Source organism: Bufo bufo, chromosome 1 (assembly GCF_905171765.1).
Source record: "Bufo bufo chromosome 1, aBufBuf1.1, whole genome shotgun sequence".
Classification (NCBI taxonomy): Eukaryota; Metazoa; Chordata; class Amphibia; order Anura; family Bufonidae; genus Bufo; species Bufo bufo.
Window position 1 is genome coordinate 453,501,682 of NC_053389.1, and position 24,409 is coordinate 453,526,090.

At 38.7% G+C, this 24,409-nt stretch overlaps 1 protein-coding gene across 3 annotated transcripts in view; it reads left to right on the plus strand.

Moving 5' to 3' along the window:
* PTPRQ (protein tyrosine phosphatase receptor type Q) overlaps positions 1-24,409 on the plus strand; it is a 538,157-nt gene that overhangs the window by 46,007 nt on the left and 467,741 nt on the right. For all 3 annotated transcript variants that reach the window (XM_040408443.1, XM_040408453.1, XM_040408462.1), the window contains exons 5-12: positions 898-1,152; positions 6,607-6,824; positions 8,989-9,178; positions 9,424-9,708; positions 10,971-11,255; positions 17,023-17,289; positions 20,698-20,964; positions 22,108-22,238. In XM_040408443.1, the coding sequence (XP_040264377.1) occupies positions 898-1,152; positions 6,607-6,824; positions 8,989-9,178; positions 9,424-9,708; positions 10,971-11,255; positions 17,023-17,289; positions 20,698-20,964; positions 22,108-22,238 (1,898 nt within the window). The remainder of the gene's footprint in view (positions 1-897; positions 1,153-6,606; positions 6,825-8,988; positions 9,179-9,423; positions 9,709-10,970; positions 11,256-17,022; positions 17,290-20,697; positions 20,965-22,107; positions 22,239-24,409) is intronic.

A 24,409-nucleotide genomic window follows, 5' to 3' on the forward strand; every position in this document is an offset into this window, starting at 1 on the left:
AGCATCGCGATGCTCAAGCCGAACTGTTGTTCGGCCGAGCATGCTCGATTAACACTAATACTGAGTAATTTTTAGACAATGTCACTTTAGACTAGTCTAAAATTGCTCCAGATTTATGTGATGCTGGATGATTGAGCTAGCACACCTTTATAATGGTTAGACCACATATTAGTTGGCTTAATTTAGTCCATGTGCCAAACTTTTGGAACCAATTTTTGCGCACATTGTTGCATATTAGGTCAAGCCCTTTTTCCATTATGCCGCACTCTTTTTCTACTAATCCATAACCCTTGTCGGATGAGTTAAACAAAGTGGGGAAGATTTATCAAGACTGGTGTTCCCATACGCCAGGTTTGATCACACTGCGCTCCATGCCTCACAATAAATGAGTTGCATCTCTTGCATTCCATGCTCCAGAAACCCAAATATATGCCAGCCAGGGGCTGGTGTAGATTGGAGCTGTAACCTTAGCCAGTGTCTGGTGTAAGTTATAGTAAATCACGCAGGCTGCACTATGCCCCCACCTCTTTTCTTTTTGCGACTTCAGTAAAAGCTTTCATAAATGTCTCCTAATGTCTTAATAAATGTTGTGCAAAGCATATATGCCAGAATTCTGCAGCATTTTAAATAGTAAATTAACATAGCTAATTATGTCCACTTTTCCTACTAGCGTAAAAATTCAAAAAGAAGCAACATTTTTGCAGAAACGTCCATATTTCTGCATGTGTGTATATAAATGCATATGTTCCTTTCTGTGATCAGTGACTTCAGTGGGGGGGGGGTTGTAAAATCAGTTTTGACATTGTTTTTCTCATTGAATTATTTGCTAAAAAATACTTGTCTATTTTGCATATGTATACATTTTGTAAGAACTTGTATATATGTTTTTCCACTCAGACCCAATACAGTTACAAGATGTAGCCATAGCCGTGACAACTACCTCAGTATCATTCAACTGGAGCAAGATCAATGCAGACATTTTTGTTTCCAATGTCCTCAACAACTCTACTGAAGTTATGCTGCTGGAAGACAAGTTTTATGAAGTGAATAATTTACGTCCAGGATCTCTATGCAATTTTGAATTTGTTGTGAAACAGCATTATCCTGGTTTTATTAATGTGTCTCGGAAAATGTATATTCCTGTTGAAACAGGTAAAGTATGTGCATTTATCATATATTTGTCATAACATGAGAACATTTGACATATTATTTGCAAAAAAATCTCTTTCTATCTCTTTATATACTGTTTTTATAGGATTTTTAGTAGCTGATGAAAGAAGGAAAACTCAAGCAAACACATGAAATCATTAAAGAGGTTGTCCGATTTCATGATGTTGATGACCTATACTCAGGATAGGTCATCTAAATCAGATCCGTGGGGGTCTAAATTCCAGCATCTGAATCCTAGCATTCCCGCTGATCAGCTGTTTAAAGGGGCTGCGGGTCATGTGCGAGCTCTTCAGTGTTTACCTGCATGCTGTCTACATTGTAGTGATGATGCAGGGTAGTTACAGCTTCTTCTCTCATTCAAGTGACAAAAAGCTGTAAAAACTGCCAGGATTCGGACTCCCATCAGTCTGACATTGAAGACCTATCCTGAGGATAGGACACCAATATCATGAAACTGGGCAACCCCTTTAATCTATTATGACTGTGATCTATTTACTCCTAAATAATCTCTTGCTTTTTAGAAGTAAATAATATAATGTTTGACTGTAATATTCACCATCTGTAAGCAACAGCCAGATGCAGACTGGGAACTTAAAGCGGCCCTGGAAAAAATACTAAAAGTGGCCCCGTTTTGTAGTTGGGTCCAAATTGATGGAAGGCAGGGCCAGCAATATCATATTGTGGCACATTATACTACCCCAGTAGAGCGAAATACCACAGTCCATCACAAAATACTGCCGCCAACAGCACAAAATACATCCCTATAAACTTCCACTAGCTGGCCGTGAGGAGGGCTCAGGCGGCCCCCTGGGCATCGGCCCACCGGGAAATTTCCCTGTAAGGTCTATGGCCAATCCGCCCCTGGCAACAGCTGTGACAACTAAGTGTTCTAGGTTATGGCCACACATTCAGTTTTTTTATGCAGTTTTTGAAGCCAAAAACATAAAAGGAGAGAAAGTATACTACTTCTCCACTGTTATAATTAAAATTTTGGCTTTAAAAACTACATTAAAAAACCTGAATGTGCGGTTTTCACTGCATTTCTGCACAAAATCTGCATTGAAATCTGCATGTGCTACTTGCGGATTTAGTCACAGATTTTGTCACAGATTTGCCCCAGATCTCACCTTTTCCATTGCACAGGGTGAAATCTAAGCTAAAAATCTGCACAAAGAATTTACACCCTGCAGATTTCATAATCTACACCACTGATCAATGCCACACTGTGCACATGAGATTATGAAAATATCAGCTGTTTACGAGGTACTGTGTTACGCTTTGGGTTTTCAGCATGGAGTTTCATACGAGCTAAGTAGATGAGATTTTCAAAATGTCATGTACACGGTATGGAAATTTTCCACATGGAGATTGAATTGCAATGCAGATTTTAAAATCTGCAGTGTATCAATTGTGTGTACAGATGTTTCATGCAGATTTGCAAAGCGTGAGATCTGGGGCAAATCCACATCAAATTCTAGAAGTAACACATGGATTTTGGTGCAGAAATTCTGCAAATACCACAGGAAAACTCCCTCCGAAAATCAGCATAAATTACACTGCTGTGTGCATATGGCTCCATGTACATGACCGTATTTTTAATCTGCATCCATTCCACATTTTTTGTGGATCAGATGATGACCCATTCATTTTGATGGGGCCGCAAAAATGTGGACAGCACACTACATGCTGATGACATCTATATGTCGCTTCCCTCATAGGATAGAACATATCCTACTTTTGTCCCTTAGAAGTATGGAATGGGAAAATGCAGAACACACATTGCCAGTGTCCACGTTTTGCAGATCCGTGTGTCACGGTCCCTCCCGTGGCAGAGGTTAGAAGATCTGAAAGACTGGCTGCACGTGATGTTATCTGACAGCCTCTCTGTTTTCACGTGTTGCAGTGTTGTTGTTGGTAATGACCACACCTCTTGTGTCAGGTGTAGCTTGAGGTCATTACTGCTCCTCTATTTAGTCTGGACTCACATTTCATACCATGCTGTTGATATTCTCTGCCTGGAGTTTGAAGAGCTGGTGTGTTATCCTCTTCTGAGTTCCTGCTCATCCATTTTCTACTGAAGATAAGTGTTATTCTCTTTGTATTTTGTTGTTCCCATTTGCTAGTTGTTTACTAGGCCTCAGGGAGACGTTGGTTTTGTTCATCTGGGAAGGAACCAGTAGTCTCAGACCCTGTCACTACTCTTAAGGCTATTCAGGGTTACCAGGGCCTAGGTTTCCAGTGTATGAATAGACCTTCAGGGTCTATTCATACTGACAGGAGTCAGGGCTAGGTTTAGGGTTTCTATAGGAGGTGTCTGTGTCCCTTTACCTAGCCTTGAGGTCTAGTTTCTTGTCTTTTTCCTTCTGTTGTCATTCTGGTGTTCCTTCTCTCCCCTTACATCGTGACATCGTGATTTGCGGACCACAAAACGAATATAGTCATGTGCATGGGTGCCTGTACATTGTATGGTCAGGCTACAAGATTACTGTTAATTGCCAGGCTGCTCCGGTACTCTCTTTTTGCAACAATTTAATTTACAAGTGACGCCTGGCAATTAGAGGCAATGTGTGGATCCCATTCGGACCTAGCCATGTACAGCCACTCTAATGGCACATATCATTATATTGATAATTTTAAATTGTGAGCAGGATGTTACAGAGCTACTGATGGGGATCTCAAACACAAGAAAATGCATACACTAGGTAAGGCTTCAAGCTTTGCCTAGTTCAGCAGCATGCATGTTACAGGCAGTGTCCAAATGCTAGCCGCACTGCAAATGCTGGCAAATACTGTATTTATGAATGGCAATACATACACATTAAATACAGGAAACCGGAATAGTCTGTAGGAGTTTCATTCATAACCAAATTTTGGCACACTCAATGAGACCCCAAGAGCCAACAGTGATACATCATGATTATAAAGAGATGTTGGAAACCACATCGAAGACTCTGAGTTTCATTGTAGTTTCTTTTAATTTATGACTAGTGCTCTTACCAAATTTTTGAAAAACATCTTTATAAGTCATGTAATGTGGAAAAAGACAATGTGATGCCTATCAAATTTAGAATTATTTTCTTTTATATTGTGTTACCTTTTTGGTATGCCACTACAGTTCATTCAAAGACCATTTGGGTAATAAAAAGATAGTTATCCACGTTTATTCATAGAAACCATGTCACAATGCTCAGAGCATTCATTGCTTAGACCAGGCATCCTCAAACCGCGGCCCTCCAGCTGTTGCAAAACTACAACTCCCAGCATGCTCGAACAGCCTACAGGTATCAGCCTACAGCAGGGCATTGTGGGAGTTGTACTTTTACAACAGCTGGAGGGCCGCAATTTGAGGATGCCTGGCTTAGACCTTAGGTTCTCACTGTGTCATACATGTACACCAGGGCAAACACATCATGATTCTAGGGAATATGCAGAATTCCCTCATGCTGTCCTTTTAACACAGGCAACACAGTGTGTGATCATAGCCTTGGGGGTACTTTAGTGTAAATTATGTATTTTCCTATTTTTCCCACAACTGGGTTAGGAACTTTGAGAAACACTACTTTAAGGAACTGACAGTTTAACTGTATGTAGAAAAGATGTCACTGAGAAGTCACTGAGATGTATACAGTGCCTTAGCCAAATGTAGCAGCTTAGAACATTGAAGCTACAAACATCTATCAAGATAGGATTTCAGCAAACACGTCTGATATATAGTACATCTTGCATAGATGGCAATGAGAGCTTGTAGACGTATCACTGAGTGCAGCATGTCAATTAACATTCAATTATGTGTAAATAATCAAATATGTCTTTTGTGATTAATTTTTTAGGACAAAGAGACATGTTTGTTAAGGTTACATTACCTGTAGGAACACAACCATTTTTTGGGATAATTATTTTTTGCCTTTGTTTTGCCAACAATGGTAAGGGTATGGCTGTAGGGAAATACTAGGGTCCCTATCCGGAACCACAGCCAGCAAACTCAGAAACTGCTTATAGTCTTCCTTAACCACTCTGGTTGGTAGGAAGCTAAGGCTTCCTGTAGGTTTTTCATCAGAGCCTGCCACAAGGCTGGATGGACTAGTCTTCGACTTCTAGGCAAGGCAGGTAGCAGAAAATTGGCACAAGCTCACTAGAAGCAGATCTATCAAAATTACTGGGGTAAAAAGAGTAGTAGACAGGGTCAGAACCAGGAGAGGCCCCAAACAGCAGACGAGGGGTTAATTCAGAAAACAAGCAATGGTTGGTTCACAGAGGGTTAATGATCAGATCCTGAGTTCAGGTTCAAATTACAGAGGTGCTCCAATTTTTCTCAGAGATTCTTATGAAATCTGAGAAAAGAATCAGAGGCACACAATAGCTGCAGTATGGGCCCACCGATTTCTATGGTGCCTTATTATGGATTCAGGCCATATGGGTTCTTAGTATGTCATAATTAATGTTGAGGGCGAATATTTGTATTACTAATTTTTATTGCGAATATCGGCACTTCGAGAATTTGTGAATATTTAGAATATAGTGCTATATATTCGTAATGACGAATATTCGTTTTCATTTTTTTTTTAACACAGTACACATCAGGTGATCATCCCTCCCTTCTTCCAGCTTGTGGGCCAAAGAGAAGGCTTTGTCACAGCTTAGCATCATCCATAGCAACCAATAGGAAAGTTGCCTACCCCTTACTATATAAGAACCTCCCCAGCAGCTATTTTCTAAAGTTTATTGCAGTTATGAAAGAGACAGCAGTGTCATTGCTGTGCTCTGTGCTATTACATTAGACAGGTAACTTTTATATATAATTCAGATAGTTTGGGGGAGATAGTCAGTGTAGGTTAGATTGATCTATAGTGTAGCTGATAGGTTCCAGTGCAGGGTGTTAGGCAGTGTAATAGGTTCTGCTGTCCATACATACATGCTACAGCCATAGTGCTGTGATGTCACAAGTTGCACGTATTGCAAAATAAATGCGCATCATTAATTGCCGAAAATTCACAAGCGCAAATATATTGGAGCACTCCATCTGCATATAAAGCTATTATAATGTTCTAGCATGCCAACCATTTTCTCCAGTCTCAGGAAACTTATACCAGCTTGAAAAATGTAGCATAAGTGACCCACGCCTGTATTTTGTGAATATTACATTGCCGATTTTCGCAATCAAGATTATAATCTCGAATTCATGAATATATGACGAATATTCTACAAAATATTTGCAAAATATTGCAAATTCGAATATTGCTCCTGCCGCTCATTACTAGTCATAATATGCATATTAGCTATTGTTTTTCACTATAGCTTTGTGTATTGATGGAATGTATATCTCTTGTAACCGTTTTCATCGTTAATCTTTGAAAAACTTTTAACTTAATGTATCAATTTAATTTAGAAGGCTTCAATAATATCCTAATATTTAGGTTTTCTATGTGTATTTTACAGGGCTCTGTTCTGAGGGCTGGGTTGCATTGAAACACAGCTGCTATAAGTTGATTTTGAATAACAAACCTTGGGCAAGTGCTGAACAGAGCTGTGAAATGCTTCACGCAGGAGCACATCTTGTAAATGTTCAAACAACGGATGAACATGCATTTTTATCTTCTTTCTTGTATATGAAGAATGAATTAATCTTACTCTGGAGTGGTCTCTCTGATCTTGAGGTATGTGTAAAAATAATAATAATGAATAATGTAATGTAATAATGTAATAATAATGTAATAAGTAAAGATAAAAAAAAACTAACTTTTGAATTAAATGAAATATTCAGATGTTTTCTAGGCTAGTCAGGTCATATACAGAGCAGGAGCAGTGTATGTGTTGTCTACTGTCTAGCAAAATTGTTTAAATCACATCTTTTTGGTAACAGATATACATATTGTCCCTCCCCATATCAAATGGTACTTTGTTATTTTTGCTTTGTGATGCTAGTTTGAGCATACCATTCAGCCTCCGATGCACATGAGAGAAGTCTCTGATGAGTGTGAGTGGTAAACTCTTGTACAAGCAATCATAGATTGTGAACTTGCTATAATCATTCCCCTAGTGACACCAGTGGCATGTAGAATTCCAGTGAGGGAGATGCAATGGATATGCCTTTAGGTAATTTATTGTATGTACCTTGAGAAATGATGATAGAGGTCAAAGGAAAATCCTTTCTCCAGTTCTGTAAAGCATGTCTGACAAACTGGAAAAAAAAAACCTGCAGGAAACAGGATATCAGCTCAAAGAGGAGGAAGAGATATAAGATAAATGGCACATGAATTACAACATAAATAACTTATAAAACCAAATATAACAATGACCACTAGATGACAGAAAAGTACTCTGTGTTTAACAAACATAAAATAATACAATTATGATGGGTTTAAAAATTAAAATTGGAAAAACCCTCCCAAAAAGTCACTTTTTTTCCCCTGTAGATTTTGTCATATATGTCTGCACAGAATCTTGTTGGCATTTTTAACCCCTTAGTGACATAATTAATTTTAGCATTAAAGACCAATAATATTTTCCTTTGTGTTCCAGCGGTCATAACTATATAATTTTTTCTTCCAAATTTTTTTTTTTGGGGATTAGTTGTAGGTTTTTTAGGAACCATTTTGGGTTAAAAAAAAAATAAATGTAACATTATTTTGTGGAATTTATTTTTGGCGTTCACTGTGTGGAAAAACAACATAACTTTATACAATGACTATGAATATATTGTGACATTTCTATATTTTTTTTATATTTCTGTCTTTCCTCCTGCAGGCTGTCAGCTCTGTATATGCTCCCCCTCCATCTCCAGACTGTAGGGGGGGAAGCTGCTTTAGCTGTTCATATCTCTGGTTTGGTAGTAGCTAGAGATATGGGCTTAGTATTTTTTGGCATTCCAAGCTTTTAAATTATACCAGAATGACATAATTATCTTCACTACATTGGATGATATCACAGAAATCAGGATACATTGAATACAGCTGAAAGTGAAAGTTTTACCGAGATTATTCCCAACTCGATTTCAGTGATATCTCCTGCTTATCTTGGGCTAATGCTGTCATTTTGAGCCCAGCTTGGGCACAACTGTTAAGTACTTTTCCCACAGCCAGAGCTGAGCTAGGGCAAAACAGTTAGAAGGTTAAATGAGAGCCATAGATGGGAGAGAAAACATACCATTGATGAGTACTTGCCTTCCTTTCATATTAACAGTTGAGTATTAATTATTACCATGCATCGTCCAGAACACCATACCATCCACTTCTGTGCTATGTATAGCGTAAATTTATCCAGGGTTGGGTTGAAGGGTATGCAAAGTAGGCAGCCACCTATATTTCCTTTGTGGAAGGGGATCTCAGTTTAGAGATTTACAATGCATTTGTAATGGAAAGGCTTGTGCCACACAGGAATAGATTTTAACTGAGTGATAAGTGACCACTGTTCTGTAATTTGTCGAGAGTAAGAGGGAAACATTTTGACGGGTAAAGGTACGGGTAAACATTCAGGTTTCCTAACGCAATTTTGGAAGCCAAAGAAGGAGTAAATTAAAAAGAGAGAAGTCTTATCTGTGCTTATTACTTTCTCTACTTTTATGATCCACTTCTGATTTTGATTTCCAAAACTGCATCTAGAAACCTGAATGAGTGGCTGTACCTAAAGGCTCCTAATGTGCCTACACCACAGTTGTCAAATTCCATATGAAGTTTCACAGTATTATTAGAAAATGTATTTTTAGGACCTGTCAATAGACCATAGACCATATTAAAAGACTACCTTGCAGAACTTGATTAAACTAGCTTTTGCAGTGTTTGTGTGTTTTCTTATTTAAGACATATAATATACTTTTTATAGGTTGAACAAGAACTATTGTGGACCGATGGATCTGCTTACACTTTAGATACATATGAAGTGACATTGCTGTCATACTTGCCTAAAAATTATACAGATTGTTATGCCCTACAACAAAATGCAACAGGTCCAAACTATTTTTATACAGCATTCTTTTGTCACATGGCCTTACCTTACCTTTGTGAATATGAATGTAAGTATCCAAGCTTATGTATGATTGTGATAACGAAGAGGTATAATTTGGCTATAGATTAGGTTGGTTTTCTGCTTTTGGGAAGTCCTAACAAAATTTGTATATATATATATATATATATAACCTTTTCTAAAGACCACTGTTTTGAGAAGGCCGCACTTGATCTAGACTAGGTTCTGCAAAATATGATATATAATATCATAACCATAATACATTATAGTGATTGTTTTCTTCTACTTTTGCAGTCCCAGATGTTTCCGAAAAGCTTACTTATTCTGTGGAAGATATTTCGGAAAGTGAAGTACTGTTCAGATGGAGTCGTTTCCCTTTTATATCTGAAAGAGGATTTTACCCTCATTTGAAATATTATTCCAATAGCTCAAATGAGCGTTTCATAATTGTAAGAGAAAATTCTACTTATGCGTCCATTCAGAATCTCAATCCTGGACTCAGTTACAGTTTTATTTTGTGTATGAAGGATGAAAAAGGGTCACAACAAAATTTAAGTCCAATTATTTCAGTACAAACAAGTAAGTTATCAACTTTATAAACTGTGTCTACAGTAAAGTGTGCTATGAAGTGTCTTCAAAAAAAAATGTCAGACAGGACCATATGATAGAAAGTCCAGATAAAATGAAATTTATATTGCAGAGCACCTACCTGATAGTTTACATATCAAAACATTGCAGCAGATTTGCTAATCCTATCTAATTAAACTTAAAGCGGTTGTCTCATCTCAGACATTGCTGGCATATCACTAGGATATCGCATCAATGTCAGTTAGGTGTAGGTCCCCCCTCTAGGTCCCATTCATATCTCCAAAATAGGTCCCCCTAATGAAGGAGAGCTCACCATGCAAGCATGGCCACCCTCCATTCACTGCTATGGGATTTCTAAAAATAGCCAAGTGCTGGTTCAGCTATTTTCAGCAGCCCCATAGCGGTGACTGGAGAGGTGGCCATGCATGCATGGTATGCTCTCCATTCACCACTATGGGACTTCCGAAAATAGCCTGTCATGCTCGCTTCGCTAATTTTGGAACTCCCATATAAGTGAAAGAAGAGCACTCTGCACATGTGTGGTGTGCTATCGCATCATTTATGCTGTCACAAAATCATTGTTTGCCAGCAGCAGATCATGCTGTGTAAACACACTCTGCTTTTGGCAAACAACGAGCATTAGCAATTGCTCCTCCCCATACTGTGGAGGAGATCGCTGCATGTAACTGCAGCTGTCTCCTTCACTGACGAGCAGGCGCTTGCCGAGAAGGAATGCTTCATTCCTGACAATCGCCTGCAAAATGAGTCCTTTGGATAGGTATAACATTTAACCTGTTAGGACAGTGTAAACTTAAGACTGTGGCTTGTGTTGTACAGTATGATGAATATGGTGCATAACAAGATACTTTCTCTTACAGCACTTATTGATTGACTTGTTTTGCGACAAACTTTGGCACAAATTTGGCACACAGTGTTTTGTCTTAAACCATAATTATTCTTGATGTTTTCTTCTTGTTTCATAGATATGCCTAAAACTTCACACATTATTAGCCAGAAATGCACCAAATTTTAGTGCACATTCTAGGCTTAATCACATTAGTGAATGAATGTGGGTTAATCTGTGTAGAAAATTTAAGTAAATGTGCAACAATTTGCATTTCTCAGTTCCTTAAGCGCAGTTCTTCTAGCATTATATACACACTGGGAGAAAACCTTATTTCAGTCTACATTCGTTGTTTAGCATGATTTCTTTGCTCTTGTGTAACAATGTTCATTTTTAAATTTGTTACTAGGACCCTTGAATCCAATGAATTTCAAGGTTGGAAAAATATCATCAACTAGTATATCTTTGAAATGGAATCCACCAGTAGGACCATTTGGTGATTTTTTCTGTGGTTACCTAGTTACAGTCTGGGATATAGAAAAAAAATCATTTTTGACCTTCAAGGAACAAAGTAACCAAGATTCAACTACTATACAAGACCTGAAAGCATATCATAAGTACACGATATTTCTACAAAGCATAGCAGAAAGCGGCAAATTGAGTTCACTGGAAAACAGCTTGTTAGTAATAACAGGTAAAAAAAAGATATATACAGTATATATATATATATATTGGTAGCATTGATCAAGCAAACAAACAAGTCCATGTCAAACATTCTGTCTTTCCTCATGAACCCCTGCAGGTGCTGAAGTTATATAAGGGATATTAGTGTGACTCTTAGGCCTTATTCACACATACGTGGATTTTCATGCCGCTGTATGATCTATACGAGTGTATTACTGTACAGCTGCACGAAGCGTACGACGTCATAGCAACCAATGATGCCATGCGCTCGTGCACTCAGCAAGACGGCAGGCCAAGTTTTCACGGACCATGGTCGGTGAAATTCCTCGAATGTGTGAATGAGGTGAAAGGGGTTGTAATTCTAAAAAATTACTTGGAGAGAGGGGAATGACTAAATAATAGGAGACGCTATACTTACCGGTTAAATCCCCAGTCATTCTAGCACTGGCGCACCACTGAGCCATGGGATTGGCTGCAGTTGTCACGTGTTGATGATATGACACCATGGAGTGGCAGGAAGCACCAGAGTGGTTGCCACTAGAATGACAGGTGATTAAACAGGTAAGTACAGTGTCTTTTATTATTTTATACAATTTCCCCCTTTAGTCATTGTTTTGAAAATGGAAAACTCCATTAACCTCGTCATTTATTTATTATGTTATTTGGACATTATTCTAAATACTTGTCGCAATAACAGCATTCCTATGTAGCATTAGAGGAACATTGTACTCAGTGAAGTCACAGTACTGGGATAATGCATTTAGTGATGTCACTGCTCAATAATGATACACACAGTGATGTCACAGTAAGGGCATACTGTACACAGCAATGCAACATTACAGGAACATTGTGCTCAGTGAAGTCACAATACTGGCATAATGCATATAGTGATGTCACCGCACAAAAATAATAGATATAGAGATGTCACAGTAAAGCCTCATTCACACGTCAGTGTTCCACTGACATGTGCTGTACGTGTTCTCCAAGGACTTCACACGTCCCGAAACAATGCCAGAACAGGTCAGAAGCACAGAGGTTAAGAAATGATAAGCTCAGAGTCCTGTCTACAAATGCTCGCAGTTTAGGTAAAAAAATCAATGAACTTGGGTCAATAATGGCATCTGAGAATGTAGATTTAGTGGCTGTTACGGAGACATGGTTTAATGAAAGAAATGACTGGGACATAACCATACCAGGGTACTCTTTATACAGAAGAGACAGAGAAGGCAAGAAAGGAGGAGGAGTGGCCCTGTATGTGAAAGATAGCATTAAATCTAACCTAATACAAGTTGGTGAGGCCAACATAGAGTCAGTTTGGGTTACGTTGCAGTTTGCTAACCATGCAGTAACTCGTGTAGGTGTGATATATAGACCACCTGGTCAAGTTAAAGAACTAGATGATCTACTAGTTGAAGAAATAGCTAAAATGACAATGAAAGGAGAAGTTATCATTATGGGAGATTTCAATCTTCCAGATATAAACTGGAAAACCAAAATAGCAAGTTCTACCAGGAGTACAGATATTCTAAATTCCCTACTGGGGTTATCTCTACAACAAGTGGTTGAGGAGCCAACCCGGAGGGAGGCCATTTTGGATTTGGTATTCACAAATGGGGATTCGGTATATGATGTCATTGTAGGCGAAACCTTGGGATCTAGTGATCACCAGTCAGTGTGGTTTAATATAAGAACTGTGAAAGAGTCCCACCACACAAAAACAAAAGTTTTAGATTTTAGAAAAAGAGACTTTTCAAAAATGAAATTAGTAATAAATGAGTCCTTATCAGACTGGAACGGATTACATGGAGTCCAGGAGAAATGGGACTACTTAAAAGGTGCATTATTGAAGGCAACAGAAAATTGCATTAGACTTGTCAGTAAAAGCAAAAAAAGGAAGAGACCACTGTGGTACTCAGCAGAAGTGGCCCAAATCATTAAAAATAAAAAGCTAGCATTTTTTAATTATAAAAAAACCCAGAGCAATGAAGATAAGGAAATCTACAAGATTAGGCAGAGAGAGGCCAAGCAAGTTATAAGAACTTCTAAAGCGCAGGCAGAAGAAAAACTAGCTCAGTCTATGAAAAAAGGGGATAAGACATTCTTCAGATATATAAATGAAAAAAGGAAATTAAAACAAGGAATAACTAAATTAAAAACAAAGGACAGAAGGTATGTAGAAGAGAATAAAGGGCTAGCCGACTGCCTTAATGAATACTTCTGTTCAGTTTTTACAAAAGAAAAAGGAGAAGGACCTCCACTAGAAAGGATGACTAATAAATCATTTGATGCATGTATCTTTACAGAGGAAGATGTTCTAAGTTTGCTGTCTAAGGTGAAGACAAATAAGTCACAGGGGCCTGATGAGATACACCCAAAATTATTAAAAGAGCTTAGTGGTGAGCTGGCAAAAACAGATTTATTTAACCAATCATTAGTAACAGGAGTCGTCCCGGAAGATTGGAAATTGGCAAATGTCGTGCCCATTCACAAGAAAAGTAGTAGGGAGGAATCGAGCAACTATAGACCAGTGAGTCTGACATCAATAGTAGGCAAATTAATGGAAACCCTATTAAAGGATAGGATTGTGGAACATCTAAAATCCCATGGATTGCAAGATGAAAAACAACATGGGTTTACTTCAGGGAGATCATGTCAAACAAATCTTATAGATTTTTTTGACTGGGTGACTAAAATAATAGACGGTGGAGGTGCAGTAGACATCGCATATCTAGATTTTAGTAAGGCTTTTGACACTGTCCCACATAGAAGACTTATCAATAAACTGCAGTCATTGAGCATGGACTCCCATATTGTTGAGTGGATTAGGCAGTGGCTGAGTGACAGACAACAGAGGGTTGTAGTCAATGGAGAACATTCAAAACAAGGTCATGTTACCAGGGATCTGTACTGGGACCAATTTTGTTTAATATCTTCATAAGTGATATTGCAAAAGGCCTCGATGGGAAGGTGTGTCTTTTTGCGGATGACACAAAGATATGTAACAGGGTTGATGTTCCTGGAGGGAAACGCCAAATGGAAAAGGATTTAGGAAAACTAGAAGAATGGTCAGAACTCTGGCAACTGAAATTTAATGTGGATAAGTGCAAAAAACCCAAGCGCAGAATATAGAATATTTGACACAGTCCTGACCTCAGTATCTGAGGAAAGGGATTTAGGAGTAATTATTTCAGAAGACTTAAAGGTGGGAAGACAATGTAATAGGGCAGCACGCTTGGATGTATAGGGAGAGGTATAAGCAGTAGAAAGAGTGAAGTGCTTATGCCGCTGTACAGAACACTGGTGAGACCTCACTTGGAGTATTGTGCGCAGTACTGGAGGCCATATCTCCAGAAGGATATAGATACTCTAGAGAGAGTTCAGAGAAGAGCTACTAAACTAGTACATGGATTGCAGGATAAAACTTACCAGGAAAGGTTAAAGGACCTTAACATGTATAGCTTGGAAGAAAGAAGAGACAGAGGGGATATGATAGAAACTTTTAAATACATAAAGGGAATCAACTCGGTAAAGGAGGAGAGCATATTTAAAAGAAGAAAAACTACCACAAGAGGACACAGTTTTAAATTAGAGGGGCAAAGGTTTAAAAGTAATATAAGGAAGTATTACTTTACTGAGAGAGTAGTGGATGCATGGAATAGCCTTCCTGCAGAAGTGGTAGCTGCAAATACAGTGAAGGGGTTTAAGCGTGCATGGGATAGGCATATGGCTATCCTTCATATAAGATAGGGCCAGGGGCTATCCATAGTATTCAGATATATTGGGCAGACTAGATGGGCCAAATGGTTCTTATCTGCCGACACATTCTATGTTTCTATGTCTATGTCCCCAATTATTTTAATGTGTGTATTCAGACATCAGTGTTTTAGCAAAGTCTGGGGGTCCATGTTTTTAGCACGAATGCATGCTCTATTTTGTCCGTGTTCACGGATCAATCACTCCCATTATAGTCTATGGGTCAGTGAAAACCACGGATGCAACACGGATGCCATCCGTGTTGCATCCGTGTTTCACAGATCATTAGGAAGAGATGCTTTGAAAATAATTTTTCAGCTGTGCAGTGTCAGTGAAACATAGATAGCACACGGACAGCAAAAAACGGACACACAGACCTAACACGGACAGCTTCATGGATGCATCACTGACCACCTTCTCACGGATTTGAGCATGGACACTGACATGTGAATGAAGCTTAAGGGAATAATGAACGTTAAGGGTCCATTAACACGTCCGCAAATTGGGTCTGCATCTGTTCCGCAATTTTGCGGAACGGGTGCGGACCCATTCATTTTCAATAAGGGCGCAAAAGATGCGGACAGCACACAGTGTGCTGTCTGCATCTACCCTTCGGTTCCGCGGCCCCGCAAAAAAATAGAACATGTCCTATTCTTGTCTGCAGCTATAGCGTGTGCGAATGAGTCCCCGTATTCATGACCTCACGGCTCTCTCCGCACACCTGCTTCTGGCACGTTTTCTCCAATTGAATTAGTAGCAGGTGGGCGGGGAAAGCCAGGAGCTCATGAATATTCAGGACTCATTATGCATTGGAGCTAGTAATACAGGATTTTTGGCAACATGGCTGGGTCAATTAAAGAAAGTGACCCAGCATTTTGCTAAGGAGATCTGTCACTACAAAGAAAAAAATAAGGGGTTGGGTCAGCACAACCTGCCTGTAGGTGCAGATCACTATGGCGAAATACATATATAAACGGAAAATGCAAATGTGATCGCACACTACATCCAGCAAGAGTTAGGGACCACTCATGAGACGACCTTGACGCGGTGAGTGGCTTACTATGCTTTGGCCAAAATATAAACCAATGTCTCATCCAGCATGGAGGGCAGAGTGCTGGATGTATTGTGCGATCACATTTGCATTTTCCGTTTATATATGTATTTCGCCATAGTGATCTGCACCTACAGGCAGGTTGTGCTGACCCAACCCCTTATTTTTTTCTTTGTAGTATATATTGGAGGCGTGGCGATCTCCTTGGAGTCATTGCACACCTGACCAGTTAATCTGTCCTTGAGGCTGGTTTTAAAGTCAGTATAAAACTGAGTCTGCTTGTATAGAACCTACCATTAGCCATCTGGCTCCAGGAGAAGTATATGGTGGGTTCAGCATGCATGTTGGTACTTGCATCCCTGGATCCGATGAAAGCTGTAATGGCACCGGACGGGGTTACAAGCAAAGTGTACTTGGCTTGCATGCTGACCTGCATTCCCTGGATTTTATGTGGCTGTCATGGCCCATGAACAGGTAGGAACAAGAGTTAGGGACCACTCATGAGACAACCTTGACGCGGTGAGTGGCTTACTATGCTTTGGCCAAAATATAAACCAATGTCTCATCCAGCATGGAGGGCAGAGTGCTGGATGTAGTGTGCGATCACATTTGCATTTTCCGAGATCTGTCACTAGTTTATGTTGCCTTAGTTAGGACACAAAAAAACTGACCCATTAATGCACAGCAGGGTTAATCTAACTAGAGTGTGTCTTGCAGTCTTTTTTTTTTTTATACAGTATATTCTTATTAAGCATTCAGACAAAATACTTTTCAAATTTCTTTTTCTTTCAGCATGTTTCAGAACAAATAAAGATAGGAGGAATGTGTTTTTAGAGTTCTTTTTATCCATAAATCATGTTTTGCTGTGGTAATCATAAGGGTATGATTTGTACATGGGAATGCTACAATTCCCCCACCTAAGCTATAGATATTCTTTTTTAAATTCTAAAATTATCATTTTATTTTTACCCAGAGGTTAGTCCATTGGAAAGAGTCAGCATTGAACCAAATTCTGTACAAGAAGATAATTTAATCCTCTACTGGGATTCTCCAGAAGAATTTCATCAAATCTACATTCGAGTTAAATCTCTTGCAGATAATTCAGAGGTTTCTTATGTTGTGAATGACACAGACAATATTCATGTTGGAGCTTTAATACCTGGAATGACATATGAAATAGGACTTTCTGTAGTGGTGAATGGAAATAGAAGTGAAATGAAAATCCTACAGCAAACGCTAAGTATGTACATTTTGTTCCTGTTTAGTTTACATTTTTATATCAGTTTCTTTGATTTCATAGAATATTTACAACACAAAGGCCAGCTTAAAAATCATTAATAAAACAAATACATTGCATGCTTTAAAATATGACTATAATTACATGTAGTGAGAATCTTTTTTGTACGTGATGCAAACTAGTTGAAAAACTGAAATTAGCATCAATTTGCAATTGTAGTTTTTTATTTGTCATTCATTGACAGCAATGATAAAAAAAAACAGATCAATCCTATAAAAAACAGTCCTGATAGAATAGAGGGAGACTTAGGGCTCAAGCACCCAAACGTGTGCGCCCAGTACCCGTATTGCTGTGTGCGCTCCATATCCCAGATGTGGACCCATTCATTTGAATGGGTCCACAATCTGCAAGATATGGAACGGTGCGGAGCCAGGCACGTAGAAGGAAGCATTACGAAGCAGATTTTGGTTTGTGCTTTCACACACCAAAAGAATAGAACATTTTCTACTTTTTTTCGGTGTGGACTGAATCTTGTGGATTGCATTCAAGTCTGCATCTGCAAACGGCATGCACAAGAACGGTACCTGTGTATTGCGGACTGTGTGCATGAGCCGATAGATATGACTTAAAAATGTCCTAAAATAAGGGAGCATTCACACGACCGTGTTTTTCTTCCGTGTCCGTTCCGCGTCCATTCTGCAATTTTTGCGGACAATGCACGGACCCATTCATTTCTATGGGTCCGTGAAAATTGCGGAATGCCTTTTATTCTCATCCGTGTGCTGTCCGTTCCGTGTGTCCGTTCCTTTTATTTTAGAACATGTCCTATACTTGGCCGCAAATTGCGGTCCGTGGCCCAATAGAAAGTCATTGGGTCCGTGAAAAACTGATAGCACACGGAAATGCATCCGTATGTCATCCGTTTTTTGCAGACCCCTGGACTGAAAACATTCTAGGAAACCCCATTTCATGCCGACTTCCGTGCTTATGGAGCGTCCCCATCACCATGGGAATGCCTCCATACTTGAATGTACTGTCGGATTTGAGAATTACGTTAAAATCGCAATGCGATTAATATAACTTAAAGTAATCGCATTGCGATTTCAACTTAGAGCTGTGTTTCTAATGGGTCAGCTTGCTAGAATTAACGAAGTTAACGAATATGGAATATAGCAGTGCTAAGTTGAAATCGCAATTCGATTACTTTAAAGTTATATTAATCGAATTGCGATTTCAACTTAGAGCTGTTTCTAATGGGTCAGCTTGCTAGAATTAACAAAGTTAACGAATATGGAATATAGCAGTGCTAAGTTGAAATCGCAATGTGATTACTTCAAGTTATATTAATCGCATTGCGATTTTAACTTAGCACTGCTATATTCCATATTCGTTAACTTTGTTAATTCTAGCAAGCTGACCCATTAGAAACAGCTCTAAGTTGAAATCGCAATTCGATTAATATAACTTTAAAGTAATCGAATTGCGATTTCAACTTAGCACTGCTATATTCCATATTCGTTAACTTCGTTAATTCTAGCAAGCTGACCCATTAGAAACAGCTCTAAGTTGAAATCGCAATTCGATTAATATAACTTGAAGTAATTGCATTGCGATTTCAACTTAGACCTGGTTTACTATGGTTGGCTTGGTAGAATTAGCGAAGATGAGGAATGGACATTTAATTTTAACCCTTCCGTTTTTTTGCGGACCGTGAAAAACTGATGACACATGGAAGCACCACGTCCGTATTATACGGACTTACGGAACTGAAACGGAAAGACAACTGAAGACATACAGAACACACGGATCCGTGATTTACAGACCGCAAAACCAACACGGTCGTGTGAATGCTCCCTAAGACTTTCCTTTAAAAATTTGACTGTATTATCAGAGAGCTAGATAGATAGATAGCTAGCTTGATTTTTTCCTCATTCTTACACAGTTGAACTGATGAAGAAATTTGTATTTTTTTCATTATGACATAAAACAGCGCTTTCAAAACTTGATAAATAACTCAAACCTATTCTTTCTCTGGGTAATGCCACAGTCATAAACCCATGACTACCTAATCACAACAAGGACATTAAATTGATATAAAAACCGCTATGTGTGCTAAAGTAAATTCAAAGATCTCTAAATGTACTTAGTATTAAAGGAAACCTGTCATCATCTTTATGCTAACCTCACTGAGGGCAGTATAAAATAATGACAGAAATGCTGATGTCAGCGGTGTCACTCATGAGCTAAAAGTAAGTGGTTGCTGAGAACCAGCATCATAATCATTACAGCCCAGGCCTTGAAAAGAGTCAGATCTACCTGAGAAGAGTCATGGTTATCCATAATCATCTGCACTCTCACCCATCTGCTGATGATTGGCAGTTCTCTCCTAGAGAGAAAGGGAGAAAACTAGGGAGAAGACTGTCAGTCATCAGCAGGTGAGCAGGACTTCATGAATGACCATGACTCTTCTCAGGTGGCCGTGACTCTTTTCCAGGCCCAGTCTGCAATGATTGTGATGTTGGTTCTTGGCAACCACTTACTTTTAACTTTTAAGACCTCTGAAATCAACTCACCTGTCTCTACTTTATGCTACCGTTAGTATGGGCAGCACAAAGTTGATGACAGGTTCCCTTCAAGACAAAAATTGATAAAGTTACTAATTATGGTGAAAACATACAATTTTGGGCTGCTAAGATATTTAGGGATGCTTAAAACAAAGACATGGCGTACAAACGTATTTAGAGCGCACAATTAGTAACCTTTAACTCCACAATCTTGTAGCACAGTGAAACAGGAGAAGTTCCTCCTACAGTGAAGCGCAACAAATTTTCAAATGCCAGAATTTAATTCTACTTACAAGATATCCAGGATTCAAAAGCATATCACATAAAAACAGCTATGCAGTAGTATATACCAAGTACAGCCCATCTTGAGTTTCACAGTCACAACTTCTTCTGGGACATGACCTCAGAAACGGCTATTTCCAGACACAATTAAAAACCCAATTAAATTACTAAATGTCCAATGATTACTAGAACACATCCTGCAGCAGGCAGAAAAACATGCTAAAGTCTCACACTAGGGGGGAATAGTTATGGTGACCTTCATCTGTTTATTCATAAAACTAATAACAATATCAAGCATAACAACTAAATTACCTATCCACATGAAGAATTTCATAGCTGAACTAGGCGATATTTAAAATATTACATGTATACTGGGTGATAAAGAGTTTCTATCAAGTGGTTTCGGGCAATGAAGGAAAAGGTTTGGAGAGCACTAGCATAAACATTACTTGAATCCATTATTATACAGTCACTTACTCAGATTTGACTGATATTCTATAAAGGAACTACCTCGGTTTAATAAACTCAGCAATTCTCAACTGTACAAACTGTATTTTAATTACAGGACCTAAACCAGTTACCCTTGCGGTCCCGATTGAACAGAACACACACGATGTTGAACTGTTTGTTCAGATGCCCAATGTGGGAATATTTGATGGTATATTAATATCAAATGCAAAGTACAAAAACAGATCTATTTCTTTTCCACTTATGGCACATGGCAAATACGTCATTGACCAGCTCGTTCCAGGCACTGAGTATAGTTTTATAGTGCACACCAGAAGTAAGGACATGCTAAGTGCTCCCTTCAGATTGTCATCTGTCAAGACATGTAAGTATGGTGTTTTTATATGAAAAACAAGTCTAAGTAACAGTTATGGTGGCAATTTATAGTTCTGATATTACTGACTATATGTATAGCACCTGCTGAAAGTATAACTCCCAATTGCTCACTTGAGCTTTAACTTTTCCCATGGCATCCTGTAACATTTGTTGAACACGGATCAACTCAGACTCAGGGTACACTGAGTTGATCTCGTCATTCAGCTAAGATGGATGTACACAGATTCTATATAGATTGAGAGTAAGCCTTCATAATCACAAGAGCAGTAAGACTATGAAACTCTCTGCCTGAGGAGGTGGTGATGGGGAATTCACTAAAAGAGTTCAAGAGGGGCCTGGATGTATTTCTGATGTGTAATAATATTACAGGTTATAGTTACTAGAGAGGGGTTGTAGATCGAAGGAGTTATTCTGGTTGCCTGCTTGGAGTCTGGAAGACTTTTTTCCCTCTAAAATGAGAAAAATTGGTTTCTACCTCAAAGTTTTTTGCCTTCCTCTGGATCAACTTGCAGGATAACAGGCTGAACTGGATGGACAGATGTCTTTTTTTAGCCTACGTTACTATGTTATGTTACTCTGGTGAGTCAAACGAAGCCCTGCCCATTGCTTACTTCAGGGTATAGTACATCTATGCACATATATCATATTAATGGGTTATACAACCTATATCATATTAACAGGTTTTCCAGGATTAGAAAAACATAGTTGCTATTGTCCAAACTCAGTGCCATGAATGTCCACAATTTGTGTAGTATTGCAGATGAGCTCCAATCACATTAATACAGCTGAGCTGAAATACCAGACCAACCCATGGGCACATGGTATGCTGTTCATGAGGGAACGCAGCCATGTTTCATACCACCAATATAAATGTATATTATCTTTTGAGTATTGCTGTTCTATAGTACCCCATCTGGAATACACTGCTATCATGAAATTCGTGCTTAGTCGCAAGATTGCATTCATCCTCATACTTTTCATGGAATGACAGAATTTAGCTTTTGTCAAAGACTACAGATACCAGCACTTCTCTCTGAAAGGCTAAAAAAAAAAAAAAAGATTACTTTGCAAATGAATATTGCATATTACAAAATATATGAAAATGTATAACTCCTCTTTCCTTGATTAATAGGTTTAGCAAGTCCAACTAATGTACGTGAAGGTGAGGTTGCTGAACATTCTATACAAGTCATTTGGGATAGAGCTGATGGAAACTTTCACCATTATGAAATTATTTGCAAAAATTGCTCCAACTCTATAACGGTAAGTGAAAATATGACATTATAGTGTAATAGGACAGCATGTACTAGTTATGAAGGTGACTACAGAAAACATCACTGATTTAATAACATCTATTTAATTTTCATTCCTATCACATCTATAGCCCCTTCAATCCTTTCACCCCGGACAGTTTTTCATTTTTGCATTTTTGTTTTTCACTCCCTCCCTTTCCAGGGTCATAACTTTTTTATTTTTACTTTCACATAGCTGTATAAGGGCTTGTTTTTTTTGTTTTCTTTTTTGTGGGACAAGTTGTACTTTCTAATGGTACCATTTATTATTGCATACGATGTAGTGGGGATCTGGAAAAAGTATTCCAAATGGGGTGGAATTGGAAAAAACAAAAACAATTCCACCATAGTTTTATTTGTTTCATTTTTATGGTGTTCCCTATGTTGTAAAACTGACCTGTTACTTTCTTTCTTCAGGTCAGTACGATTACAGTGATACCACATTTGTATAGTTTTTCTTGCATTTTAATACTGTAAAGAAAAGAAAAACCTTGAAAAGAAATATTTTTTTTTAGTTTCATAGCCAATTATTTTTTTTTTCCACCCCTATAAATGTTTTGTAGTTATGTGTATGGAGTTGTGTGAGGGCTCATTGATACCATTTTGGGGTGTGTATGACTTTTTGATCACTTTTTTTTTGTTAAAGGTGAAGGGACCATTTGCCTAATGGGATAAATCTTTTTAGATTTTGATAATATGAGCGATGCCATGATGTTTACTTTTTTATTGTTTATATATTTTGATTTTGGGTAAATGGGGGGTGATTTGAATTTTTATATTTTTTTATTTTTAAAATATTTTTAAAAAGTTTTAAAAAGCAATCATCAGATTGCTTCTCTCATAGACCCTAGTGCATACTTCAGGGTTTTGGCACTCCCAGATGTCATGGTCATGATTGACCACAGCATCTGTGGGGGTTAAATGTATTGTTGATCACATACTTTAGCCCCGGGTGTCTGCTGCTTAAAAATTGTGAGCAGGCTCCATCTTTAAAGACCCGCCCTGCACCATACATGTGCGGTGCTGGGTGGGAAGGGTTTAAAGCATATAATTGTATAACAAACTAAAATATCAAAAAAATATACTGTGATGTAACCATAGGCCCCTCTATGGGCCACATGTATGCCATAATAGTGTCCTACTGTAGTAGGTTACTGCACTTTTCAAGACTTCAAGAATATATATATATATATATATATATATATATATATATATACCTGGTTGATGGTCAGTTTGTTCGTATTCATGGGTAGACTACTAGTGCATTACAAAAAAATATTTCTGTGTTTGCTATTGACTCAGAACCTGTTACCCAGAAATGCTTGTCACAGGTGGTGCAGGACATCCGTTTAAGAGTGGGTGATTTTCATCAGGAATCCATTTCGTGTTTTGTGTTGGAGGGTCTGCCTGCTCCGTTGGTTTTGGGCTTACCATAGTTAGGCCTCATGCACACGACCGTTGTGTGCATCCGCGGCCGTTGTTCCGTTTTCCGTTTTTTTTTTGCGGACCCATTGACTTTCAATGGGTTCATGAAAAAAATCGGAAAATGCACCGTTTTGCAGCCGCATCCGTGATCCGTGTTTCCTGTCCGTCAAAAAAATATGACCTGTCCTATTTTTTTGACGAACAACGGTTCACGGACCCATTCAAGTCAATGGGTCCGTGAAAAAACACGGATGCACACAAGATTGCTATCCTAGTCCGTCATCCTTGTCCGTAGGCTATTTTCACACAGACGGATCCGCTGATCCGTCTGCATAAAAGCTTTTTAGATCTGATTTTTCACTTCGTGAAAACTCAGATCCGACAGTATATTCTAACACAGAGGCGTTCCCATGGTGATGGGGACGCTTCAGGTTAGAATATACTTATAGCACAGACCTTTCACTTACCAGTAGGAGGAGCGCCCGCCCGGTCACAGACATCGCAGGTAAGTATAATGCTTCTAAAATTGCTAAGTAACCATGGCAGCCAGGACTGCAGTAGCGTCCTGGTTGCCATGGTTTCTGATCGGAGTCCCAGCGATTAAACTGGGACTCCGATCGGAACTCTCCACTTCCACCAATGATGGGGGGTCGGTCATTTTAATTAGGGGGGGACAGCCGCACTGGCCACCAATGTGTTAAATACAAGGGAGGGAAG